The sequence below is a fragment of the Athene noctua genome, chromosome 5 (genome assembly GCF_965140245.1).
Source record: "Athene noctua chromosome 5, bAthNoc1.hap1.1, whole genome shotgun sequence".
Lineage (NCBI taxonomy): Eukaryota > Metazoa > Chordata > Aves > Strigiformes > Strigidae > Athene > Athene noctua.
In genome coordinates this window covers 24,241,879-24,266,617 of record NC_134041.1, presented here as the reverse complement: position 1 = coordinate 24,266,617, position 24,739 = coordinate 24,241,879, and the positions used below count along the sequence as shown (strand labels likewise).

The following is a 24,739-nucleotide window of genomic DNA, read 5'->3' as shown; positions in this document are numbered from 1 at the left end:
GCATGTAAAATAGGTATTATTTTTTATATACTATTTAGACTGCTGTACTTTTATATAACTGAAAGTCAGCCAAACAAACAGAACTATTTCAAAGTCAGTTGATAGGGGGACATATTAGACATGCAATTAGAGATCTAAAGTTTTCTTTAATGTAATAAGAGTGCTCAAGATTACTCTTCTAAACCAGAGACTGGAATAGAGACAGACCATAGCCAAGGAGCTTATCAATTCTCTGAAGGATTAATTTTCCTTTATAATTTAACGTTTTTTTTGTTTCTCAAAATTTGTCAAAGTAAAATGAGAACTGTTTGAGAAGAAACCCATGTGCCTGTATCAAAAAGTAGCATGTCAAAAAGCAGGTTGGTTTTGGAAATATTTTTCATTGGTAAATGACTGCTTTATGTTATGCTAATCTGTTTCTCTGTATCTGCTAAATAAATTCACTTAAAGGGAGGGAGTAAAACTAAGTTTTCAACAAAATGCAAACTCAGATACTGAGCTAGATGCCTGGATTTTGAAAGAAGACCTGATACTTAATATGGTTGTGAATTCTTTGTGCCTTTACTGTGTCTTATGAAAACATATCCTGATTGAAGTGCATACATGCAAACAACTGCTTTGAAGATCTAACCCACAAGTGAGTCTTTCTAGGTTTTATTGGCATAAACTATGAAACTGTTGTCATCAACGTTTGGTGATAACTTCATGTTTTCAGTTCAGAAAAACAGCAGAAATATAAATATGGGACTAGTCCTGACAGCAGCTGTCAATAGCAAGGAAATTTTGCCTGTTTGGGGAGACAGTGAGTTGCAAAAGGATTTCCTTCTGTTTCTTCTGGAAGTGGAAAAGTACTTTTCAAGCATACTTTGTCTGTTCTTGAACTACATGATTTGTAAGTTCTTTTTTTAAGAAACAAGATGAAAAAGTGACCCACCAAAATACTTAAGGCACATTTTAAACTCGCACTACTGCTATGGAAAGAAGTAAAATAGTCCCTCTAGTGTACTGCTGCTGTAAATATGCATAGGAGTATCTGGTGAGATTTACTGAAGTGTATGGCTGCAGGAAATTGCAAAATAACATTTTGGCAAGGGATGAAAATGCTTACATAAACTGGAGAATCTGACCTACAACAGTAAGTCAAGTGAAACAGTAATAAATACCAAGTCAAAAAAAAATCTGCTGTTAGAGTAATTAATGAAATAAAATTTAATATGTTGTGTGAGACCACTTCTCTTGCCAGCTGCACCTGAGAAGTGAATGAGGAGCAGAGCCACTTGCCAGGGTGTGGGCTGATGTGTGCTTCCTCTTGCAGGGCTGTAGATTTGAATTCATGTCACATTTTGCATAGACTGGCTATATACTGAAAAACAAACTTGGATGTTCACATCTTGAAGTGAGTGTGACTTTGATGTGACTTCTAAAGACTTGTTTAACCTCTGTCTGTCATTAGTCAGTGCCAAGGAGCTACACTGAGACAAGTGCAGGTGTGGCTGTTGCTAACATCTCCCAATTTCAGGTTCGCTGCAGGAGAGTCAGAATTTTTGAGTTTTCCAATCTGAAGGGACGTAGTCATTGCAGGATGCTTTGGAATATAAACATTTATTTTTTCATGTGTTGTTGCTAGCCAGAAGATAAATATGAATCTTTCCTTGGTATCTAGTTTTCACTGCTTGTTTTCCTGATGTGCAAAGGCCCTGCAGCCCTTTGTATGTGTGTTAATTGCAGAGCAGAGCCAGCTGTGGAAGCCCTGTTGGTTTGGGCTTTGTACAAGAATGAAGGGTTACTTTGGCACTTAAAGCTAAGATCCAATTTAGCCTCATTCAAAGGTACAGGAGCAATGTATGCTCACAGCCCAGAAAGCCAACTGCATCCTGGGCTGCATCAGGAGAAGTGTGGCCAGCAGGTCGAGGGAGGGGATTCTCCCCCTCTGCTCCACTCTCGTGAGACCCCACATGGAGTCCTGTGTTGAGCTCTGGGGCCCCCAACATAAGAAGGACATAGACCCGCTTGAGCGGGTCCAGAGGAGGCCACAAAGATGATTGGGGGGCTGGAGCACCTCCCCTGTGAGGACAGGCTGAGAGAGTTGGGGTTGTTCAGCCTGGAGAAGAGAAGGCTCCAGAGAGACCTTATAGCGGCCTTCCAGTGCTTAAAGGGGGTACAGGAAAGCTGGGGAGGGGCTCTTGATCAGGGAGTGTAGGGTTAAGATGGGGAGTAACGGTTTTAAACTGAAAGAGGGTAGATGTAGGTTAGATCTAAGGAAGAAGCTCTTTACTGTGCGGGTGGTGAGGCTCTGGCACAGGTTTCCCAGAGCAGCTGTGGCTGCCCCCTCCCTGGCAGTGTTCAAGGCCGGGTTGGACGGGGCTTTGAGCAACCTGGGCTAGTGGAAGGTGTCCCTGCCCATGGCAGGGGGGTTGGAACTAGGTGAGCTTTAAGGTCCTTCCAACCCAAACAATTCTATGATCTGCCTGCATCCTTGCTGTGGAAGAGAACTGTGCAATCATTTAGGGTTAAATGGGTAAACCAGATTAAAGCTCTGCTGAAGGGAAGAGCATAGGGTAAAAAAAGCACATGAAAAGCATCAAATTGAATGTTATGGATTTTCATGTGTTTGGTACACTGTAATTTTGGAGTTCAGAATTGCACTATATTATAGCTTCCCTCACATCAACTGTATAGGGCATCAAACGAGCACTGTTCAGAAAAACTCCCAAGTCTGTCAGTTTGACATTTTTCAGGGTTTAGTTTGATTGTTTTCATGAATGTTTATTGAAACTCTGACTGTTCTCGTGGCAACTCAGCCCATACGTAACAGTGACCTTCCTTGTGGACCTAGAAATTCAGGAACTTTTTAAGAGTTACTGTAGTGGCTCAGAACCAAAGAACTGAAATTTCATGTGGAAGGAAAATCTTTCTTTGCCCCATTTCATGTTGGAACATATATGTATGTGATGTTGAAACAGTATGTTGACCAGAAGTGGTAGTTTCATGTATGATTACTTGCGTAAGTATTCCTGACATTTTCTTAGAATTCTTTAAGGAAACTGCAACAGCAGGAAAAAGACCTGTTAGTAGAAACTGTTTCTGTTTCTTAACAGTGGCTGTTTTAAGCGTGCTTTAATAGGAGAAGTCAATAGGCAAGCATTACCTTTTATTTTATGGAAGTGATGTCTGTTTTCAGTTATGTATTTTAATCTTAAATACACACTGGGGTAGTCAATTGTCTTAAGTTCTTAATTGTTTTCTTTTGAAATAGAAGAGTAGCGATCTCTGCCTATTACCTTTCCCCTTTTGCGATGCCAGTGTGTCCGCGCTTTATCATTTACATCTGGAGAATGCAGTGTATCTCTGATGAGATACTGACAGATGTTGTGAAGATTACCATTTTCTTCTTAGTGGAATCCCATGTTCAGTTTTTGATAGGAATCTGCCCATTGGCTTACTAGCACGTTAGTTTGCTCTTCCTTCAGTGCCAGAACTTCAATGAAAATTACTAGTAGTCTTTTGTTGTCTCTAGTCATACAGTTCCTTTCTCTCTCCCCTTCTGTGTCTGCATGGTCTCTGCATTTTTCTGGCTTCTTCAGTGTGTGTTGGTTTTTTTGTCATGTCCCGCCCCATGTGTCGTGTTCCCTCCCCCCCGCCTTAAAGGAAGGTTTCACATCAGTTTATGAATAACTTTTTCTGTTCTTAATTTATAAATTATAAATTTGGGAACAAAATTTGCTAGTTATCTTCCTAAAATGAATTTTTTTTTTTTTTTTTTTTTTTTTTTTTTTGGTGCAGATCTTTTTCATTTTATCATGAAGCAACCATAATTAGCTGTGAAGACTAAACTTCTGGGTCTATACTTCTGGGTCTGATTATGCTAGTTAAGTGAGAATTCCTCTAAGGAAAAAGAGTTTGTGTGGGTGGAATAGTTTGCAGAAGATTTTCTGTGTGCTGGGAAATAACACGTTGAAACAAGAAAGGGATATTTAGTTTATCAGATTTGCCCCCCTCTGTTTTGATAATCATTAAACCTCTTTTGCTGTGATTTTGCTAATCAATATTCGCCCATCTGTCAGGACAGATCATTTTGCTAGCTATTGAATTTTCAGTTGACTAATAGATTATCTTACCTTTCCAAGACAGTCCTGAAAAGGCGGCTTTCTGCTCATTTGACATTTGGCTCCCTCTTCTGGCCAGTGTTTGGAAAAGCTCAAATTAATACTAGTGGGTTTTCTCTCCGGAGTTACCAAAAAAAAAAAAAAAAAAAAAAAATTTCTTCAGAGCAGCCTGTAGGATAAAATTTGATTCCAGGTCCAACTGAAAATTGAGCGTCTAATTTGTGACATATATGACCTGTTTTTAAATCCACTTAAATTGGCTTTTACTTGTGCTAAAACTTGTAAATAAGAGATTTCCATTTTCCTTTCTTTGTGCTTCTATCACGTACCCCAGTACAAAAGCACTGGAGACCAGCTCATGGGAAATCCATGGAAGTTCAGTGCACTCAGTGTTTGGCACAGCCAGATTATGTGTCTGTTTATATCATTTGATGTGAAATGATGTTGCTGATAATTAAAGCATAGGAATGAAATGTTTTATTGCTTCTGTTCTACAACTAATCATGGTTTCTGTTTCCTTCTTCTCCAGGTGATAGAAACGCTTTCAAAACTTTCTCGCACTCCTATCGCATTAGGCACAGGAATAAGGTATGTTGCTGCCCTAGTGAATGGTGGGAATAATGTCTCTTGTGTGATGCTCCTTGAAAAGTTTTTAGAGGCAGTATAGGCAGTGTCCCTCCATAAGAACTTCTTTGGTTGTAAACCATCTTGTCCAGTGGACAGCTAAGGCTCTGGACGTCTGAGGAGCTCTGAAGGGTATCTTCTACCTCTGGTATGCTTACTGAAGTGTCTGAACTATATTTACTTCTCGTGCTGAAACACGAGGTGAACAAAGGAATGGTTAGTATTACAGAACTTGTGTGATAATTGTGACACATGGATTATAAGTCAGACTGATGCAGTGTTGATCTATGTAAAGACAAATGGGTTTTCTCTTCTTTCTGCCTTCTACAAATTAGCAGAACTGCCAGGTTTGTGAGATTCTCATTCTCAAAAAGAAACCAAAAAACCCCAACCAAACGTAACCTCATGAACTATAACTGTGGGCTGTTAGAGAAGGTGAAGCATGTCATACTTTGGTGTTCTCCATCTTTTTGAATGGTTTGATTCAGCAGTCTTACTGTATATGAATGGATGATGTTTTTAAAACAAAATTCCCTAGCCTGTCCTGTAATCCATGTCCTGTGCTAAAAACAGTAGTTAATATTCTCTGTGGAAAAACTGACAGTGATGTGTATTAGTGGTGATTTATAACCTATCCAGTAACTTTTTTTATCATATGAAGTATCGATTCATATACAGAAGTCTGAATACACATATAATACTGCTCATCAGAGAAAGAGGGGAATGTACAAACACATTAACATACAGTAATCTGTGTGCAAATTTTGGAAACGAAATGAAAATCCACTATGTGACTAGGCTAGTGCTGTCTATAATTCATGCTATTTTTCTTTCTATAGGCCCTTCCCTACAGAAGAAAGCATTGATGATGAAGATATCTACAAAGGTCTTCCTGATTTAATAGAGTATGTTGTAAACCTTTACTTAAAGATTTTGGCATTTGTTTGCATGCTATTATTTATATGATATTATAGAACACATAGTTTTAACGAGAATGGAATATTTATTTGATTTAAAAAGACTTCATTAGTCATTATGCTGGCCAGAACGAATTAATTATGAAAGCTTATCTGAATGATTGTAATACATTTTATATGTAAGGAAGCAAATTTCATAGAGGGTGCTGGTAGCAGAGTAAATCATAAATGTGTTCTTAATTTATGTGATTGTACTAGGAGAATGGTTTCATAGAATTCCAGTATCAGTTGTAAGGGGCCCAAGGAGATTGTCTTGAACTTGGGAAGAAAATGCATGTTTGGATCACAATTTAAATGGGTCATTTACCTAAAGTTAATGAAATTTTTCATATTGAGTACATTTGTCTCTCTGCGTAAGCGTTTACAGGATTATTAATTATTGCCAATTTTCACGTTGGCTTTGAGGTACAATTAAGATAGACATGAACATACTGTATAGTACTGAGTGGTAGCCTGCAGCTTTATTTTGGTGACTGGTGAGATAAATACATCTGGGAACAAAAAAATGTCAGGAAGAACTACTCTTGTATCCTATGGCTGGGATCTCTCAAGGGCCATTAGGAATCATGTTGGACAAGAGCTAGAATCAGAGCTCACTGTCCCAAAGCTCAAAGTTCACCAATGCTACCTCACCAGTGCTCAGCTGGCTCTGGTTTGGCTCGGGCCATATTGTGTGGGGCTTGCTGTGATGTGGTGATGTAGCTGCTGTTCACACAGTGGGTTTGTTTCTTTATTGCCCATAAAGAAGGGAAACCCCACCATGTTTGGCATTGCTCAATTCTCACCTTCCCTGCAAAGCTGACCCTTGCCTCCTGCAGCTGTCTCAGATAGCTGCTTTTCACTCTGTGTAACTAAATGTGCAGAGGGCAGGAGTTTCAGACTACTCTGAGATGCAAGTGAGCTAGAGGTGATATCCTCGTTTCTTAGATGTGGTGGCATTAGTACTGCTTGAAAATAATATTTCTATCAGTTCTTAAATAGGTATACAAATTCAGTACTGGGAGACAGTTTTTCATTAAAAAACCCCAAATCATACCAAATAAATTGTGATTTGCAGCTCTTCTTTTGCATCAATTTACAAATATTATTCACTGAAATTTGATAGTTGTATGCTGTCTCTGTGGCGGAAACAATTCAAGACATACTCTCTTCATAAGAAACAAGTGCCAGTGAATGATGCAAATGGCCCACATTTTTTTTTCTTCTCCTAGTTAATAAGTGTATTTGACTAAAATGAATTTAGTTGTCCCTGATTTAAATGGTGTCTGAAGAATTTAGAATTAATTTAATGCTTTCTGTCAGAAAGAGCTGTAGTAGTTCAATTTTTCTATCCTTACTGCCTTTTTTGTTAGCTTTTGTTCCCTAGAGCATAGGTGGTAAAATGGAGTGTGTCTGTGCTTCATCTGACACAGCTGCTAGTGTTTAATATTAAATGCTAGCACATCACCATCACTGGTGCAAGCTGAAATGTCAAACTAACCTGGAGCACCTGAGCTTTCTAGCTGTCCTGGGGCATGGTATCACAGAATCAACTAGGTTGGAAAGGACCTTTAAGATGACCTAGTCCAACCGTTAACCTAACACTGACAGTTCCCAGCTACACCATATCCCTCAGCGCTATGTCGACCCGACTCTTAAACACCTCCAGGGATGGGGACTCCACCACCTCCCTGGGCAGCCCATTCCAACACCTAACAACCTCTTCTGCAAAGAAATGCTTCCTCATATCTAGTCTAAACCTTCCCTGGTGCAACTTGAGGCCATTTCCTCTTGTCCTATCGCTTGTTACTTGGTTAAAGAGACTCATCCCCAGCTCTCTGCAACCTCCTTTCAGGTAGCTGTAGAGGGCGATGAGGTCTCCCCTCAGCCTCCTCTTCTCCAGACTAAACACCCCCAGTTCCCTCAGCCGCTCCTTGTACGACCTGTGCTCCAGAGCCTGCACCAGCTTCGTTGCCCTTCTCTGGACACGCTCGAGTCATTCAGTGTCCTTTTTGTAGTGAGGGGCCCAAAACTGAACACAGGAATCGAGGTGCGGCCTCACCAGTGCCACTACAGGGGTCAGATCCCTTCCCTGTCCCTGCTGGCCACGCTATTGCTGACACAAGCCAGAATGCCATTGGCCTTCTTGGCCCCCTGGGCACACTGCTGGCTCCTGTTCAGCCGGCTGTCAATCAGCACCCCCAGGTCCCTCTCTGACTGGCAGCTCTCCAGCCACTCCTCCCCAAGCCTGTAGAGCAGCTGGGGGTTGTTCTGGCACAGAAGGGATGTGAGCAATTTCTGTCTTCTCTTGAATCCCCCCAATTTTTTCTTTAATAGTTTCATCTGTTAAAGCTTCTAGCGATGGCTGATTTTATCCTTCTGATGTCCTTGATTTAAAAAAACCCAAATCAAATAAAAATATTTAATGAGAAATAAATTCACTTGATTTCTGGGTATAGTCCTAACTATAGACATAGTGTTTTACTTTGGCAATTCCAAGTAGTCGATGTGGCAACTGTGTTGGTAGCAATTCTTACTCATTTTGATTTCTTAGAAATTTTTGTCTGTCAGTAGAGCTTCTGATATCCTGTTCTTGAGTACCGATGATCCACTTACAGAAATGGTTGTACTTCCTAGTTCTAGTGGACTGACTGTCAATTTGTTTTTTTACTCTGAAGTATTTCAGTCTTGTCTTCTAACAGTAAAAATCTCAAAATTATCAGCAGATCTGATCAAGTTTCTGTATTATTATGACTGAACTGCTTTCAATATCTTTTAGAGTTCTTTTGTAGACATAACCTAAGAAATGTGGGTGAAAGAGGTGTTATGGCTTGACACAGTCCCAGTGCAAAGTAGGCGAAACCTAGCAGGACTGACTCTAAAGCAGCTGAATTAGCTGAGGGTAGGGTTGAACATTGACTAGGTATGTTTGTAGTCTGGGTAATAGGAGGATGCTTCTTGTGCATACTCTTGCGTTGCTGAACTGCCTGATTTTCAGTTTGAAAGGCTGTTCTTTTTGGTTTTGGGTAGCTGAAGGTTGCCATGAGGTGATACTAGCTTATGGTGTGGAGGTACAGACTCTCAGCTGCTGGCTCTGCAGTTTTTAGTGTATTTTACCCCAGCTAATACTTTCTTTAGGTAGGAAGGCAACCTTTATCAGTGTCTCACACGCCAGTGCAGTGGGATGGCAGGCAGTAAGGAGAGGCAGCTCCTTTTCACTGTATGTGGTAGGAAAAGAGATGAAGAGAGCAACTGCACAGTACCTTGTGACAAAACTGTCCTGACAAGCTGCTTTCAGTGCCTGATTTAGTTCCTGTGTGGTTCTAAACTCATGCAGGCTTCAGTGTTGATTTCATGCACTGTGTTTTAAATACATTGAGGAAAGAAAATTAGTGGACTTGATTTCCCTTAATGAGTTATTTCATTATATAGTTGTATTAATTTATCTGTTTGTTTACTGTTGGAATATTTTCCTATGAGGTCCCTTGGAGAGCTGATGGTAATTTGCCTGTGCTGCACAACTCTTTTTTTACTGTCTTTTCCTTTTAGTGAAACTGGTGTTGATGAAGATGAGGAGTTATATGACTGCGTCTATGGCGAAGATGAAGGTGGAGAGGTTTATGAAGACCTAATGAAAGATGAAGCAACACAGCAACCTGTACGTTTTCCAATTCCTAACTATTTTCAAACCATAGCAGTTATATTTTTAACAGTTACTATTTGTGAAATTGTCTCTTTATAGCTAGTTTCACAGAAACTTCGCTCATGCGCAGTTGCACCTGGAGCTGTCATGTGCAGTATATTATTATCTCCTTTGTAAGACTTTGCATGCTGTTTTGGCAAAGGGTCGAACATTAACTATGGTAATTTTTTGAAAGGTAATTTTAAAATACAATAATTACTTATTTTGTTAAGTTTGCCAGCTATAAATAGTAAGATTTGCCAACTGTTTTAAGAGCAATTATATTAACAGGTTACCTCCAAGTGTCCTACTTCCAAAATTAATTTTATAATATTTTGAAATGCTGTTGTTTCAGCCATAATTTGGACAATCTAACAAGGACAACTGATAATTGTTTTATACCAATGAAATTCCTGCTTAATCAACTGTCTATTAGATTTGTCTTACTGTGAATGGGATAAGTAGCTTATGTACATTATCATATAAAGGTACCATGGTCAGTTTTCAAAACAGTCTTAAAAAACCACCTAAACTTAGGCAATAAAATTTACTTGCTAATTGGGAGAATCCCTGATGTACTTGTCTGCCCTTCCTCAAGAGATGTGCTTTCTGATCTGGAAAATATTAGTCTGTGGCCGTGACAGGATATGTTTTTTAGGACAGTTGTTTTCTTCCTCTGTATTGGCATGAAGGTATGTTACGCTTCCTGTTGTCTTAAGTTGGAAACTTGTTATACTTTTCCATGTTGCTTTTTAGTAATATAGCTACATGAAGAAGTGAGAAATTCTGAAGATCTTAATCTTTTGTGGTGGTGTGGGGTTTTTTTGTTTTGTTTTGGGTTTTTTTGGGTTTTTTACCTCGTGTATCTTTTCAGTACAAGCATAGGAGATAGCTAATGTGTTTTGTGTTCTCTGCTTTTACAGTGATTCCCCAAAGTTACTACCATCTTGTCTTTGGGAAGATTACTGCCTTGTTTAATCTATTGTTTGAGTATAACAATATTGTTTTCAAGCCTGTTTTTCTGTTAATACAAAGTCCTCCAGGTAATACATGTAAATCAAGGATGAGATAAGCAGAAAGTTATATTAGTTTTTCACATTTTGCTTAGTTTTGTTTACCTCCTAAAGTTTAGGTTATTCAATGAAAGTCAAATGAGTTGAAAAAACCACTTCTATATCTAATGAAGTCACATTCACTTGCAGGCAGGATGTTTTAGAAAAGTGTTTGAATCATAAGAAATCTTTACTGTGATCTTGTTTTGAGTTTTTATATTATACAGAAACTCAAAATGCGTTAAGTTCTGGGTTTCACAAGTGTGGGTGGTGGTTTTTTTTTTCTTTCAACCGTAACAGTTGGTAATCTCTGGCAGTTGGTAGTGTATAAACTTTCTCTGATTCTTTCTTTCCTTGTTGCAAATGTCACTCTTGCATATCAGTATTTCTAGCAAATGATTAATATAGCCATTGGAACTCTCATGTTCCACTTTTACTTGCGTTTTAGCCTAGATAATTCATATTGAATAGACTTGTATTTGTTTCTTATAGAAAGTAAATGAAAATTGAAAACATGGTACAGCAAAATATTTTTTCCACAACCTGTAATGAACGGGGAGATTACAGTTTTGCTGTGACAGCTTTCTTGAATGTGGCAATTATTTCTGGTTCATGATAATTTCCTCTCAGGTTTATAAATACCCTGCATTCTAACATGACGATTTTGTGCAAGTTTTTTGTTTTAACCCTATGTGAGAATTTCTTGCATATGAAAACACTAGCACAGGAAAAACTTCAAGTAGATTTTTAGAAGAACCCAATACTTTTCAGAGTCTCCAATAGCAGCAAAATACTTTGTGTCCCACTCATCCTTGATTTATTGTCATTAGCTTGTGAAGTAAACTGTTCTGCTAAGTTTTCTCTAGCAGTAGTGACCTTCAAAGGCAATTTTTCTCACTTGCACTGGTAATCGCATATTACTTCTTATTTTCTTTCTCCTTTTGTTTGTTGCACTCAAATTCTAGGAATTTGTGTTACAGATAGAAAATTGATATGTTAATTTCTGCCAAAAGTGCCTATGTATGTGAATGATCTGTTTGGGCTAGGTGAGTACAAAACTGAAGTGAATAATTTTAAGTGGAATCCCAGGATTTTGTTTGCATTGCTCATAAGAGAGTTGGTGAACGATAAACTCCCACATTTTGCAAATGGATATAAACTTGCATTGGGTACAAGTTCTGTATTGGTGCAAATACTGCAAGCAATTTGAACAGTATTGAGCTCACAAAGGTAAAGGTGGAAAATAACTAAAATCCTAAATAATGTCAAAATCTAACACTTACTGAGATTTACTAACTATGGCTAACTGTGACAGTGCTTGCTTGCCCCTGCCAAAGAATTTGGGAATTAATGATAGATTTTGCAATGACACTGATCATCAGATGATGCTCACAAAGTATGTTTCTGCTGATAATGACAGACTATTTTTGCTAAATGGTGACTTCTGTCTGTAGCTGATAAGGATGGCAGTTTAATGTTTGTTGTGGAAAAATTAATAACTGCACCAACTGGATTTTAAAGAATAATTTCTGAGATAAGGCAGCACCTTGTAGATGAGAGTGAGAAGCCGTGTTTTAGTTGCAGGAGCTGCTTATAGATTCACATGGAGACAGAGAGAAGGATAAAGGAGATAGGCCAAAACAGAAGTGTGAACAGTTATGAAGCTTTATGTGCCTGTACGATTTTCCACTTGGCGTCTAGTTTAGGTGGTAGAAATACATTTTCCACTCTTCATAGGTGGCCAAGCAATATCACAGGAGTTGTATATGGCTCATGGGTGGTTTAAGTGTGGCTTGCTGTTTGCTGTGGCTTGCTTAGCAGGTGTGTCAAGTAGACTGATAGCAGGGAGGAGGAGTGGAAGGAGTTTAGCTCCTGGATGTACTAAGAGCTAATTGTTAAAAATTCAGTCTAGAAGTTTTGCTATTTCTGGAGGAGAAGTCCTTTGTTCAAAAGCTGAAAGGTTTTTTTTCTGAATGGAAAGAACTGTAGTACGAAATTTCTAGTCCTGACACTCTGTATTTGAGTAACATCTAGTCATCAGGTCCATTATGTTCAGTAAGTGGATTCCATACACTGGGTGAAAAAAAGGTAAGATACAGTCAAAGATATGCTGAAGGATGCCTTGTAAGTACGTTACAAACTGATGAATAGGTTTCAGAAAGGATGTAATAGTACTATTACTTATTAAGCCACTGCTTATTGTTGGTTTTGGAGAAAACATTTTGGATGTTGTAGGAGTCTATCCAGTTGCTGTGTCAGGTCTCCAAGATGTTTTAGGTCTTGCTTGACATGAATGCTTCCATACCTTCTTCTGGGTACTTATGCTTTTATTTGAAATCAGATTTGCAAGTTATTGAAGCTGTAATGCTGTAAACCTGATCTTCAGTAAGAGTGCTTGTAAACTATTTTAATAGAATCCTGTGCTGATAATTACTTCAATTTCCTATGAATTTACATGGAAAAATCCCAGGGTCTCATTGAAGACACACGTATACATAAGCAAAAGCTGAACTTAGAGGTCACTCCACTTCCTGATTTGAGGACATACTCATATTGTGTCTGAAGAGAAAGCTCCCCTTGAGAACTAAAAGGGAAAAACTGCAAATAAGTGCAGGGATTAGACCAAATCCAGTATTTATGGCAATGTAAAGGTACTTACATGATTTAGCCCCATTAAGTTTAATGGAATTATTAACTGCTGACTATTTTAAGTAAGGTTTCTCAGTCCAGATGTAAATTAAATGTGACCTTGTATCTCAGCTTACGAAGTACATGCAGAGAGTTCAGTGTTTTATGTCTAAACATTAATTTTTCATAATATATTTTGATGCTGAATTTTAGTAAAACTCTTTAAAGTCATCAGCTAATTGAACATTGAAATGTTCTTGGTTATTGCTATCATCTTTGGAAGCTTCAGGAAACAGTTATCCTAACTGCTTAATTCTAAACAAATACATTTGTTATCCATTAGGTGCCTGTTAATGACTCAAACTTGACTCCATTGTAATTGCAGAAATATACTGAAAATGACATAAGAAGCTGTTGTCTTGCTGAAATAAAGCAAACTGAAGAGAAATACACTGAAACTCTGGAATCGATGGAGAAAGTAAGATACTACTTATAGAATTTTAACTTATGTATTTTTATAACAGTCTAGAAAATGCAATGGCATAGTTGATACATGTATACTTTTTTTTCCCTTGTAGTTTTTCATGGTGCCATTGAAAAGGTTTCTATCACCATCAGAGTTTGAGACAGTTTTCATCAACATTCCTGTAAGTAATCACATATTTAATGAACAGATACTAGATTCATAGCTGGTTGTGATCTATTTGTGTGGTATGTTACTGCACAAAATATTTATTTGAAATAAAGTGCACAATGCATTTATGCAGATGGTAGGTTAGTTGATAAAAAAAGAATGTGCAAGCTTTTTTTCTGCTTGAGAGAATAGGATAAGAGAAATAGTGTTATTATGTCAGATAGTGAATGGTTATAAAGTGGAGTATCTTAGAAGCTAATAATTTCTAGAAGATGGGTTATCTTCTAATATATACTGGTATTTTAATGACAGTACAAAGTTGTGACTATTAGGTTGCCTACCACTGTATGCTGAGTGGTGCTTTCATGAGGATTTCTATAGCTACTCTGCAAATCCTTGTATCTACCCTGGCTCTTTGAAGACATTTTAAAATTAAGATAACTCATAGTTTGGATTCAGAATATGGCACTGTAAAGGATGAAAGAAATCCTCTGTGAAATATCTAGGAGACCTCTTTATCTGACTGAAATCTTAAAGGTTTCTGTGATTATTATTACTTTGTTCCATTTATTTCTGGCCTAATCATAATAGTATGTCAATTTACATATATCTTTAGTTGATGTAAGTATTCAGCAGATGCCTTTATCTGACTTTAAAGGAAGACATCAGACATAATCTGACACCTCTCTCAACACAGACAAATGAAAGTAGTATTCTTCTATGAGGCACGCTGTAAAGAAAGAGTCCCCAGTGTGGCCCATGGGTCACATCAAATTTTTCTTGCCTGTAAAAGATCACCTCTGTTTTGGCCATGTCTGGCATGTCCCACAGGCTCTCAGGGCTGTAGGAGGTGGCATTGAGGATTTTTTTATTCTGTGGGAACCTGGTCTATAAGAATGTTTTAGTTGCTGTTCCAGCACCATCCTGACAGTAGCTCAATTATGACAGTTACTACACTGATGATGATATCTGACCACTTGCCATAGTTGCACTGTTATTAAATTTTTCACCCTGAATCTCAAATGCTGTAATTTCCTTCTCTTTGAATATTAGTCCAAAATACTGCCACAGATTTCAGTAACCTACTTGCTCTCTTGAAGTATGTCAGCTGCCTGTAGAGGCCCTTTTGCTTTTGAAAAAGAATTTATTTTCTGCCCTGCATTAATGTTTCTTATTCATTGCAAAGAAGGCCCTGATGTGTCTGTCCTATCTGAGTTGCTGTAAACCTCTTTCCTAAGGCTCCATGTGCATAGGCATATTGATTTCTGTGCATTGAAAACCCTCAAGTCAACCAGCGTGAAATACTGCACAGGGGTATAAAAAGGGCTTATACGCTGTAAGCACAAACTGAGAGGTCAGCCTACTCACTACTCATTAAAGATATGTAATGAGATCAGAAAAGAGAAGTAAAAAAACCAAAACCTGTTCATTCAAAAATAGGAAAATGCATAGTAAACTGTTATATTTAGGTTGTTTTACTTGGTTTCTCATTATCAGCATTCAGTATTCTGCTGTTACAAGGTGGTGTGTATTTCTGACTCCAGTAACATTTCATAGTCATCCAAAAACATTAAAAGGAGTATAGGGCTTGCCTAAGCCAAAAATACATGCAAACGCTTTGTCTGCTCAGACCTTGTCTCTGTGGCAGTTCCTCAGCAGGAAGGCTGGAGGGCAGTGGAAGCTTGTTTTAAACTAAAAATAGCTGTCACACAGAGCTCTACAGCAAACTGTGATGTGGAGAACAGAATGGATTTGCCTCTGTTAAAGGGTTGTGGTGAGGGATCGGTGCTTTAGGGTGATGCTATATTCCCTGTATAAACTTTGAAAGATGCTTGCTGGACAAAATCATCTGCTGATGTCAAAATATATTTTATTTTTAAGAAAAGAAAAACAAAAAAACAGGTGTCCCAAACTACTTACCAGTCTAAAGAGTGTGCCTTTCATTAGGGCTCAGATTTCAAAGTTCTGTCCTATAAAATGTATGGCTCTACATTTGGGTGTGTCTATGCATATATATGTACATATATATGCATTTGTATGTTTATCTGTCTATATACGTGTGCACACGTATATAGATGTGTTCATATGTACACTATGCATGCGTTTGAATTGCAATGTATATATGGACATGCAGGGGGAGAGAGAGATGGAAGTACATATAATGGATACTGAAGTGTTGGAACTTGCATTAACTTCTAACAATATTAACATCAGCTTAATTTAAAATTTGACTTGGAATTTGAGATAGCAGCTCAGAAAGACACTTTGTCCCCTTAGCATGAAGCTGTTTTTCAGGGGTGTTGCTTAGTTGAGTCCCTGTGCACTCCTGAGAAAATGTGCTCTAATACATTAATTGGGAAGCATTTCTATAATAATGTCTTTGTCTGCTGCAACTTAAGATTTTGAGGGTATGGCACTAGAATTGCTAGCAACTGAATTTGATCTGTTTCAAGTTTTTGCTCCCTCAAAATGTGATCGACTTTGTGTGTACTCTTGTTTTTCATCACAGTGAAGTGAAATGTTTTCACTTAGTTCACAACTCAATATTTTGTATTATTTTTGTAGTATATAACTTACTGCACTAGTATTAAGGCGGTTGTAATTTCCTTACAGTATTATACAAGTTTTTGTATAATAGTGAACAAGTAAGGTGAGTTGCTACTATACTCAGGGAGCAAATCTTTCTGCAATATTCTTGCCTTTCAGCCATTCATTGCCTGCTGTATTGGGAAACTCATTATGATTGCAGTTAACTTAGCACTAGAACATCACTAATTGACCAATGTAATGTACAAAACTAATTTTTCACAGCTCAGGGACATGAATCATTACTTTATCTTGTCACTAAAGCATTTAGTTGACTTGCTTAATTTTAAAATTATCATTATAAAATGAAGATGAATTAACAGTGCACGTTCCAAGCTAGAATAAATTAGCCTCTAATAGGTAGTTCAGTTTTTCTTGTTGCAATATATGGAAGATGTGGCAAACCTTGAAATTAGGTTCTACTCTCAAATAATCTGTTTTCTAATTTATTGAAATTAATAGATCTAACATGAAATAATTTATTTTTATATTCATAGTTTTGAGTCATTCTGTTTTTAAAGACCTTTCCCTCTATTACTGTTTTTAAGGATTTGGTGAAAATTCACCGAAATCTAACACAGGACATCAATGATTCCATTGTTAACAAAAATGATCAGAACCTATATCAAATTTTTATTAACTACAAGGAAAGGTAAGATTTATGGACTTTTACTAATTGCGATAATCTATGCCTAATTTGGTATTTTACCGTGTTTTTGCTTGAGTATTTCTGAAACAGGATTGAATTTGATGTCAGTCTACTTACTAAGCTAGTATTTGGCGTTTTGAGCCTGAAAGTCAAAATGTAACCTATTGCTGCATGAGCCTTTCTCTTCTTACCCCCTGTTTTGGCAATATTGTTACATAGACAGGCAACATCTGTATTTTGAACAAAACTTAAATAGCTTATTTTGCACAGCATTTTTTTAATGAAATTAATCCCAGGTATTTTATAGTGTGTACCTGTATTGTTTAACAGATAAAATGTTATAAAAAGGGAAGAAGGAGCAAAATAAGTGCAAAATCCTGGTACTGAAATGAATGGAGTTTTGCCACTGACATCAGTAGAGTTAGGGTTTTATTCAGGAAGTGACCTTTGGCAATACCCTTACATATTATGGCTATTCCACATTCATGAAAATGGAAGAGGTCATAACTTGAAAGAAGAGAAAGCAGGTGCAAAATCAAAGAGACTAGGTTCTTACCCTGCCTTGCCATCAAAGGTGTGACAATAAAGCAAACATGCTCTACCTTCTAACTGTGAAAAACAGCCAAGCTGATAACGGCATAGCTGTGGCAACATGCCATGCCCTGTAGGCTAATTGCCAATTTTTATACCTACCTTTTCGGATTTTTTTTTTTTCTGCCAGCACTGAACAGCTGTTGGACTGTATAGATGAACTTACGTGCCTGTGATACTTAGCTGAAAAACACTTGTACTGTGGGCTACAGTGCTGACCTGCCTTGAAGTAACCCTTGGGTTGTGGTTAAAAATTAGTTCCTTCTGGGATGGGAGCAGGAAAGACCTGTGGGAGCTAATTGGATTTGCTTGAGGGTGATGAGGAAGGAGGATTGTTGCAGTAATAACAGGCTTGTGTGAAATTGGACAGCACCATCTGGAAAATGTTAGACAGGAGAGTTGTTTTCTGAGGGAGGAGGGTGTCCCAGACTGCCCATAAACAGTTTTTTCTTCAGAGACTCTCTGTCTCAGCTTTTATGTTGGAGCAGGACATAGTTATTTCCCAGGCTGTTAGACTTTCTGCTGCTGTGGAAGGGAATTAGGGGACAATAAGTTGTTCTAGAAAATGCTTATCTTTCAAAAGTAGTTCTGAAATTTGTGCTAAGAGGGCAACAAAGGACACAGAGAAGAAACCTCAAGTTTATATTATACAAAAAGGAAACAGATGGAGGTAGACTCAGTGGCTTAACCATGTAGTGATTAAAAGTAATCAGAAGTGTTAAGTCTTAAAACAGTATAATCGCTTTAATTGTGAAACAAGATTTTTTTTTTTTAAAAATTGTAGAGATTAGGCAAGAGAAAAAGAAATTTAGGAGATCCCAATATAAAGCTCGTGGAACCCCTAAAAAAGGGATTTGAAGCATACTGAAGGAGTCACCTCAAGAAATATATGAAAAGGTCAAAGGAAACAGCACTCCTTGCAATGGGACTAGCAAAAAGAAGCATTCCAAACAGGGGCAAGAAACTCCCATCATAACATCAGCCTCCTTCAAGAAGCATTGCTGCCCTTGACAACTATTCAACTATTGAAAATTTCTTGAGTTTTAATATGCTATTGTTTTGATCTGAGAGCTTGCAGGTTATAACCTGGTAGAAGCTGTTGGAGATGGATCAGTATGGGTAACCTATAAGTTCTTTAAAGGATAGCTGTAATTAATCCTGTTAAGCCTTTATTACAGAATTTATTCATTACAACCTTAAAAATCTAGAGTGTTGTAATACTACAGACTGTTGCTCTGTTAAACAGCAGTTACGCTGCTTTTTAATGAGTCCTGTATTTATCAGAACATATGCATGTGAATATTAAGGAAATTGCAGTGATTTTATGGCATTTTCAAGGTAGATCAAAACTGTGTTCTCCTGAATATTCTTCCTCGTGTTCATGCTGCTTATTGAAGTCTGTGGCTAAATCCTATCCTTGCTTATTTAGGCACTGCTCCTTTTGAAAATAGGATTGTTGACAATGTATTTGTGAGAAATGATCAAGGATTGTTCTTAAATAAGCAAATGTTCCTTTTATTCTTCATCTCTTGCTTTGATTTAGATTGGTTATTTATGGACAGTACTGCAGTCAAGTGGAGATAGCGATATCATGCTTAGACAACATCTCTAAGACAAAAGAAGATGTTAAATTGAAGTTAGAGGTATCAGTATTTTTTAACATGTATACATACATATATATATATATAAATAAAACCCCCCACATGTTTCTATGAATATGCCCTGCTTTCATCCAAGTCAAAAACTTCTTGATGAAAAACTATCTGGACTGGTAAGTGAATATGTTTCTCTTCCTTTTAATTGTTTTTGGAGCCTCTGATCAAATGAATATGTGAGATGTTGCGATACACATTCTGACGCTGAAGTGAATGGAGTTTTGTCACTGAGATAAGTAGGGTTAAGTTTTTTTTTCAGGAAGTGATCATTTGTGATACACTTCTGTTTGTTGTGACATCTCAGCCGAGAATACAAAATTGCAGAATCACTCAGGTTGGGAGGGACCTCTAGGCTGAAGCCCTGGTCCCACAGCATCACAAGGCTTGCTGTCTACCATGACCCATGGATCATTAATTTTGTTGATATTCTTTATCTCAAGCTTAATATAGTTGCTTGGTGCATATATCACTAAATTTTCATATATATCACTTGAATATTTTGATTTTTAACTCTGTTTTATTCTTTTTTTCGGCTTTGAACTAGGAATGTTCCAAGAGGGCCAATAATGGGAAATTTACATTGCGGGATCTTTTAGTGGTTCCAATGCAGAGAGTGCTAAAATATCACCTACTGCTCCAGGTATTTTATTTTTTAAATTGAAGGGGGCTGAGAGCAAAACTGTCATTGTTTATCATCAATGAATTGTAAGAATGAGAGCTAAAGGTCTTTATCAAAGGAGAGGTGATTGACTTTTCCATAGATACGAGGCTGATTTGTTACAAAATAAAATCCAGTCAAGTGCAAGTTTTCTTACAGAGACCATTCCTCAGAAGCATATCTGGGGAAAAAAAGAGTAAACCACAATTGTTTCCTCAGATTGTTGAACCTTTTGTTCTTGGTATGTTTAAAATGGTTAGTAATACCAAACTATAATCGTGGTACTTTGAAAGGGGAACCATTACCCCCCAAAAGAGGAAGATGGACCATACTTATGGCATACTTTTAAGATGCTTCTTTGCCGTCATAGATTACAATAAAGCCATATTTATTTCGAAATGCTTCTTGTTATAACCCACAGAGCATTAGCTTTTGCAGTTAGTCCTGTAATAAGGGTGGAGAGTCTTATAAATTTAATTTGATAGCTGTGCCAGGAGACTCGTTAGTTCAGCTGCAAAGAAATATATTACTATATTAGATTGTCAACCCTGCTGATGCTTGTAAAATGTCATTTTAAAAAGATGTACTGCTTGTATGTGAAGCATAATTTTGACTCAGCAGAGCAACATACATTTTATAATGTTAAATTTCTGAAATATTTCTATGAGTCATCAATGTTTTGATCATTGGAAAATTGGAAAGAACCAAAATGAATGGTACAACTGCTTTTTTAAAAAAAAACTTCAGAGATCTGACTCATGATTTTATAATCAATCTGAATATTATGAAAAGGTGATATACAATATGTCACTATGCTCTGTGTGACACTGTAGTTACAAGAAAGAAATATTTTACAGGCTTTGAAAGAAAAAAATCCAGCAAATTATTAGGATTATAATGTGAAGCATAAATACTTATTCCTTGATTTCCTATGATTTTATCAAGTAGTTATGTTAGCTGAAATGTATAATTCTCTTCTCAAATTATAAAGAAGAAATAACCTCTTTCCCCAAGAGGTTATTTTTCACTTTATAAAAACAAAAAAAGCCCCTTTATTTTCCATATGGGAAGTGGCTAAAAACTTTAAACATCTACATTTGATTTAAATATGCCTTCTGAGTCAGCTTTATCTTAGGCATAATGAGACAGTGACTTCTCTTAAGCAGTGCACAGTTTAGCTGAGATTTTATTGCAAGTGTACATCCCTCTCTGCAGACAAGTGCATGCTTTGGAATGGGATGGTCTACTGTATAGTAATGTGCATACGAACTCAAGTGTTTATCTGTGCTTTCAGCATGCACATACAGTAATGGTCTGATTTGGCAAGTTTTAAGTGCTAGACAGACCAAATTAGCTTCTAATGATGGTTGATTGTCAGATAAGGTCAGTGTTTAGGCTATACAGCAGTGGTTCTTAAACACTTGCCAATTATCTATTTGCAGTAGTCTTCACTCAGTAATAGGGTGCTCACTATGGGGATGAAAATGTGACTTCTTGAGTTGTGTTTTCTAGTTTTGTTTTCTTCCTTGTTTTTGGGGGAGTGGGGTGTGGTGGTGCAGTGGGGTATGAGCAATGACAACTTCAATTTGTAAACTGAAAACAGTGGGTGAAAATTTTTAACTGCTCTGTCCACAGGAGCTGGTAAAGCACACTACTGAGCCCATGGAGAAGGCAAATCTAAAACTGGCACTTGATGCAATGAAGGCAAGTATTCATGGCAATGAAGTATTTCTGTCTTTGCTGGCAGTTAAAACGGTAGCTCAGAACTGTATTTCCTAGAGGAGATAATGTTATTCACAGCAGATCAAACATGTTTTTACAGGTCACTCTGACCTTTGTGAGTATGTCAGGGCAAGTATGTAGTTGAGGGCCTTGCCCAAGTCTGGGAAACAAGTTCAGTAGTTTTCTGAAGTGGAGAGTTTATGAAATGGAACTTATTTCAATTTACTTCTACATCATTTTGCTGTCATGGGATGAAAATCAGGTGTTTCAGTAATGTTGGTCTCGTATCCAAAATTTAGGAATATTTCTACCCCTGTAAGTCAATTCTAATCCAGGTCAGTAGTTTCCCAGTGAGATGTAAACAGTTACCTTTCTTTACAAAACTTTTTTTCTGTCCTTGTAATACGATCTCTGTGGCTTTACCTTTGAAAGCAGTAGTGTCTTTCTGGAGGTAAAGTATCTCTTGCTGTATATTCACCTGCAGGTGGTAGAAATGCTTTACAGGATAGCTTTCCTGACTTACATATGAGGTAATAGATGGTGTGTTCCTCTGCACAGCTTCAGAAATGAAGGAGAGTTCTGCTTCAGTTGATTTCATGGCATGGATTGTGACATTCATGCACTGGAATAGTGAAATTTTTTTCTATACTTTGTGGGGAAAGTGGGAAAGAAGCCAACACTGCATAGGTCATATCTCCTTCTGTTGTAACCTGTATGGTTCACAGAAGATGCTGAAGTCAGACTAAGTTAGTTTTGGGTCATGCAGCTGTGTCATATTGTGTGACTGTCTTGAATGCCTGGAATACAGACTCTCACAAAGGAGATTTTTGGTTCCCCTTCTTTGTCATCTGGTTTTGTGCAGTAAATGCAGAGAGAGCCACCATAATTTCCTAAGGAGAGATGCCTGAAATGGGATGGCACAGTGTTGCTTCCATCTAGTGGCAAGCCGTGCATCCTGGCTGCTGCAGATTGGCTAGGAAAATAACCCTGTTTTTTTATTCCTTCCAGCCCCACTTTCTCCTTTCCCATTTGCTGGCTTCATTGTTTTTGGTGGCTGTTGGACTGAAAGTAAAAGACCAATTAAGAAATCTCTTGCCAGAGTGGCTGTGGCAGTTACATGCTGGCTGGCAGGACATAGCCTGCCAATTAAAAAACTCCCTCAAACCACCCCTCACACCCTGCCCTTCTAACCCACCAAAAAAATCCAGGTATGATCATCTCTCCTTAAGACTGCAGCATTGTTTTCTTCATGATTTACTGTATCCTCTTACAATAGTCTCTGCCAGTATAGTAGAAGTAACTACAGCATCGGTATGTTGCTTCTGAAGACACTGGCATGTCTGATCAAAAATAACATGTCTTTGGAAAAACTGCCAGCAAAGTGGTACTGCCCCTCAAGAAAGAAAATTCTAGGAAGGATTATGCTGTCAGATTTTTTAGTAGCAAGAAAAAAAGGTTATTTAAGTTATTTAATTTCTACACTAACTCTTTTAAGACTGATGTGAATGTGTCCTGCACAGATTCAGTTGGGAAGTTAGCGTATTGATTGCAGCTACTTTTAGATCTGATTAAAAAGGTCTTACGAAGAAGATGTATCTTTCTTCCACCCTCCAAATTTGTGACCATGTTCAAGGGATACCGTAAAAGCAAGCTGTGAAGTTCAGAATGCCTTTTCCAACTACTGCTTTCAGCATCCCTGACCTTACCAATTACCACTCCTGCTCACTCCTCACCTCTAGCCATAAACAGAGAAGCTCCAGAAATTGTTACTATTACTCAAGCATGTTCAGATCATTTTAAAGGCTTTAGTGAAATGTATACAGCACATGTTCTGGTAAAGGGCACAATAATGATCTCAACCTCCGACTTCAGGTAGTATATCCCATTAAAAGCCCCTTTTAAAATTTGCTGTGTAATGGATTCTTTTTGCTGTGCAACAGTAAGAGCAAGATCCCACTACTGGGGCAGTAGCTGCTTCTTTCCTAATAAGCACCCAGGCTTATGATACGTTTACACCTTATGTGCTGCTTTCAAGCTGCCTTACATACATTTTCTACTATATGTTCTATTCAGCTTCTGTCTTATTCTCAGATATTGGATGTTGTTGACTGCTTTTTTGGCAGTGTGCTGCATAAATTGCATTTCCATTTTTAATTTTGAAAACAAGACATTAATGAAATTCAGAAAAAATCAGCCCTTTTTTACAATTTATTATGTGTTTCCTTCTTTCTTGCTACTAAAATTGTATTACAATAGATATGATGAAGAAAATTGTAAATATTATTGAAGATATATAGAGGCTTTTTTCTTTCTTTAGTTAGACGCACATATTGGTAATTCTAGAAATTTAAAGGTAACTTTTTTTAAAAACAATATGAAATAGGCAGATAAGACAAAACTAGAAATAAATTTGCCAAATAATGTATTAAAATAATCTGTTATGGAAAAGATTTTTTTCCCTCCCTTTTTCTGTTGATGCTCTAGGACTTGGCTCAATATGTAAATGAAGTAAAGAGAGATAATGAAACACTCCGTGAAATTAGACAGTTTCAACTGTCAATAGAGAATCTGGTATGTGATATTTTTCATAAATACAGTTCTTAATCACTTTTGATCAAATATATTGATAGATGGATTTTTTTCCTTATTTCATATGAAATTATAGTACCCTTGGTAATGTTTAAGTGTGCTATGATTGGTTTAGAATGACATGAATATTTATGTACAGAAATCTCTGCTATTTTGGGAGTCTGTTCAGTTAAATTATATTTGCATAGTTAAAGGTTTGTATTTGTACAATGACTCAGGTCTTTCTGTAATGGAAATATTTTCCCATTTGAAGACAAAAATGGAATGGGCTGACTTGTTACTTTATTTAGTTTAGATGATAATGAGGAAAAGGTGTTATCAGGCCTGAAAAGTCTTTTTTGGGGTAAAAGGTGTGAGTGGTCTAGCATTTGAATGTGTTGTTATCTTGACATTTTTGCTATACTGAATCATACATATTACTTCTGTTGCAGAATCATTCCCTCTTACAGTATGGAAGACCTCAAGGTGATGGGGAAATAAGGATAACTACATTAGACAAACGTGCGAGGCAAGACAGGTGATGGCATAACTTCTGGTGTTTGCTCTTAAAAAGCCTGTAAAACTCTCTTTTTAGATTTGAGATCAGCTCAATAATTCTTGGGAGTAC

At 37.4% G+C, this 24,739-nt stretch overlaps 1 protein-coding gene across 6 annotated transcripts in view; it reads left to right on the top strand.

The window, feature by feature from the left end:
* VAV3 (vav guanine nucleotide exchange factor 3) overlaps nucleotides 1–24,739 on the top strand; it is a 172,993-nt gene that overhangs the window by 57,380 nt on the left and 90,874 nt on the right. For all 6 annotated transcript variants that reach the window (XM_074906706.1, XM_074906705.1, XM_074906704.1 and 3 more), the window contains 11 exons: nucleotides 4,636–4,694; nucleotides 5,570–5,635; nucleotides 9,236–9,344; nucleotides 13,434–13,526; nucleotides 13,627–13,695; nucleotides 16,817–16,920; nucleotides 19,052–19,151; nucleotides 19,708–19,803; nucleotides 21,457–21,525; nucleotides 24,028–24,114; nucleotides 24,564–24,649. In XM_074906706.1, coding sequence (XP_074762807.1) covers nucleotides 4,636–4,694; nucleotides 5,570–5,635; nucleotides 9,236–9,344; nucleotides 13,434–13,526; nucleotides 13,627–13,695; nucleotides 16,817–16,920; nucleotides 19,052–19,151; nucleotides 19,708–19,803; nucleotides 21,457–21,525; nucleotides 24,028–24,114; nucleotides 24,564–24,649 — 938 coding nt within the window. The remainder of the gene's footprint in view (nucleotides 1–4,635; nucleotides 4,695–5,569; nucleotides 5,636–9,235; nucleotides 9,345–13,433; nucleotides 13,527–13,626; nucleotides 13,696–16,816; nucleotides 16,921–19,051; nucleotides 19,152–19,707; nucleotides 19,804–21,456; nucleotides 21,526–24,027; nucleotides 24,115–24,563; nucleotides 24,650–24,739) is intronic.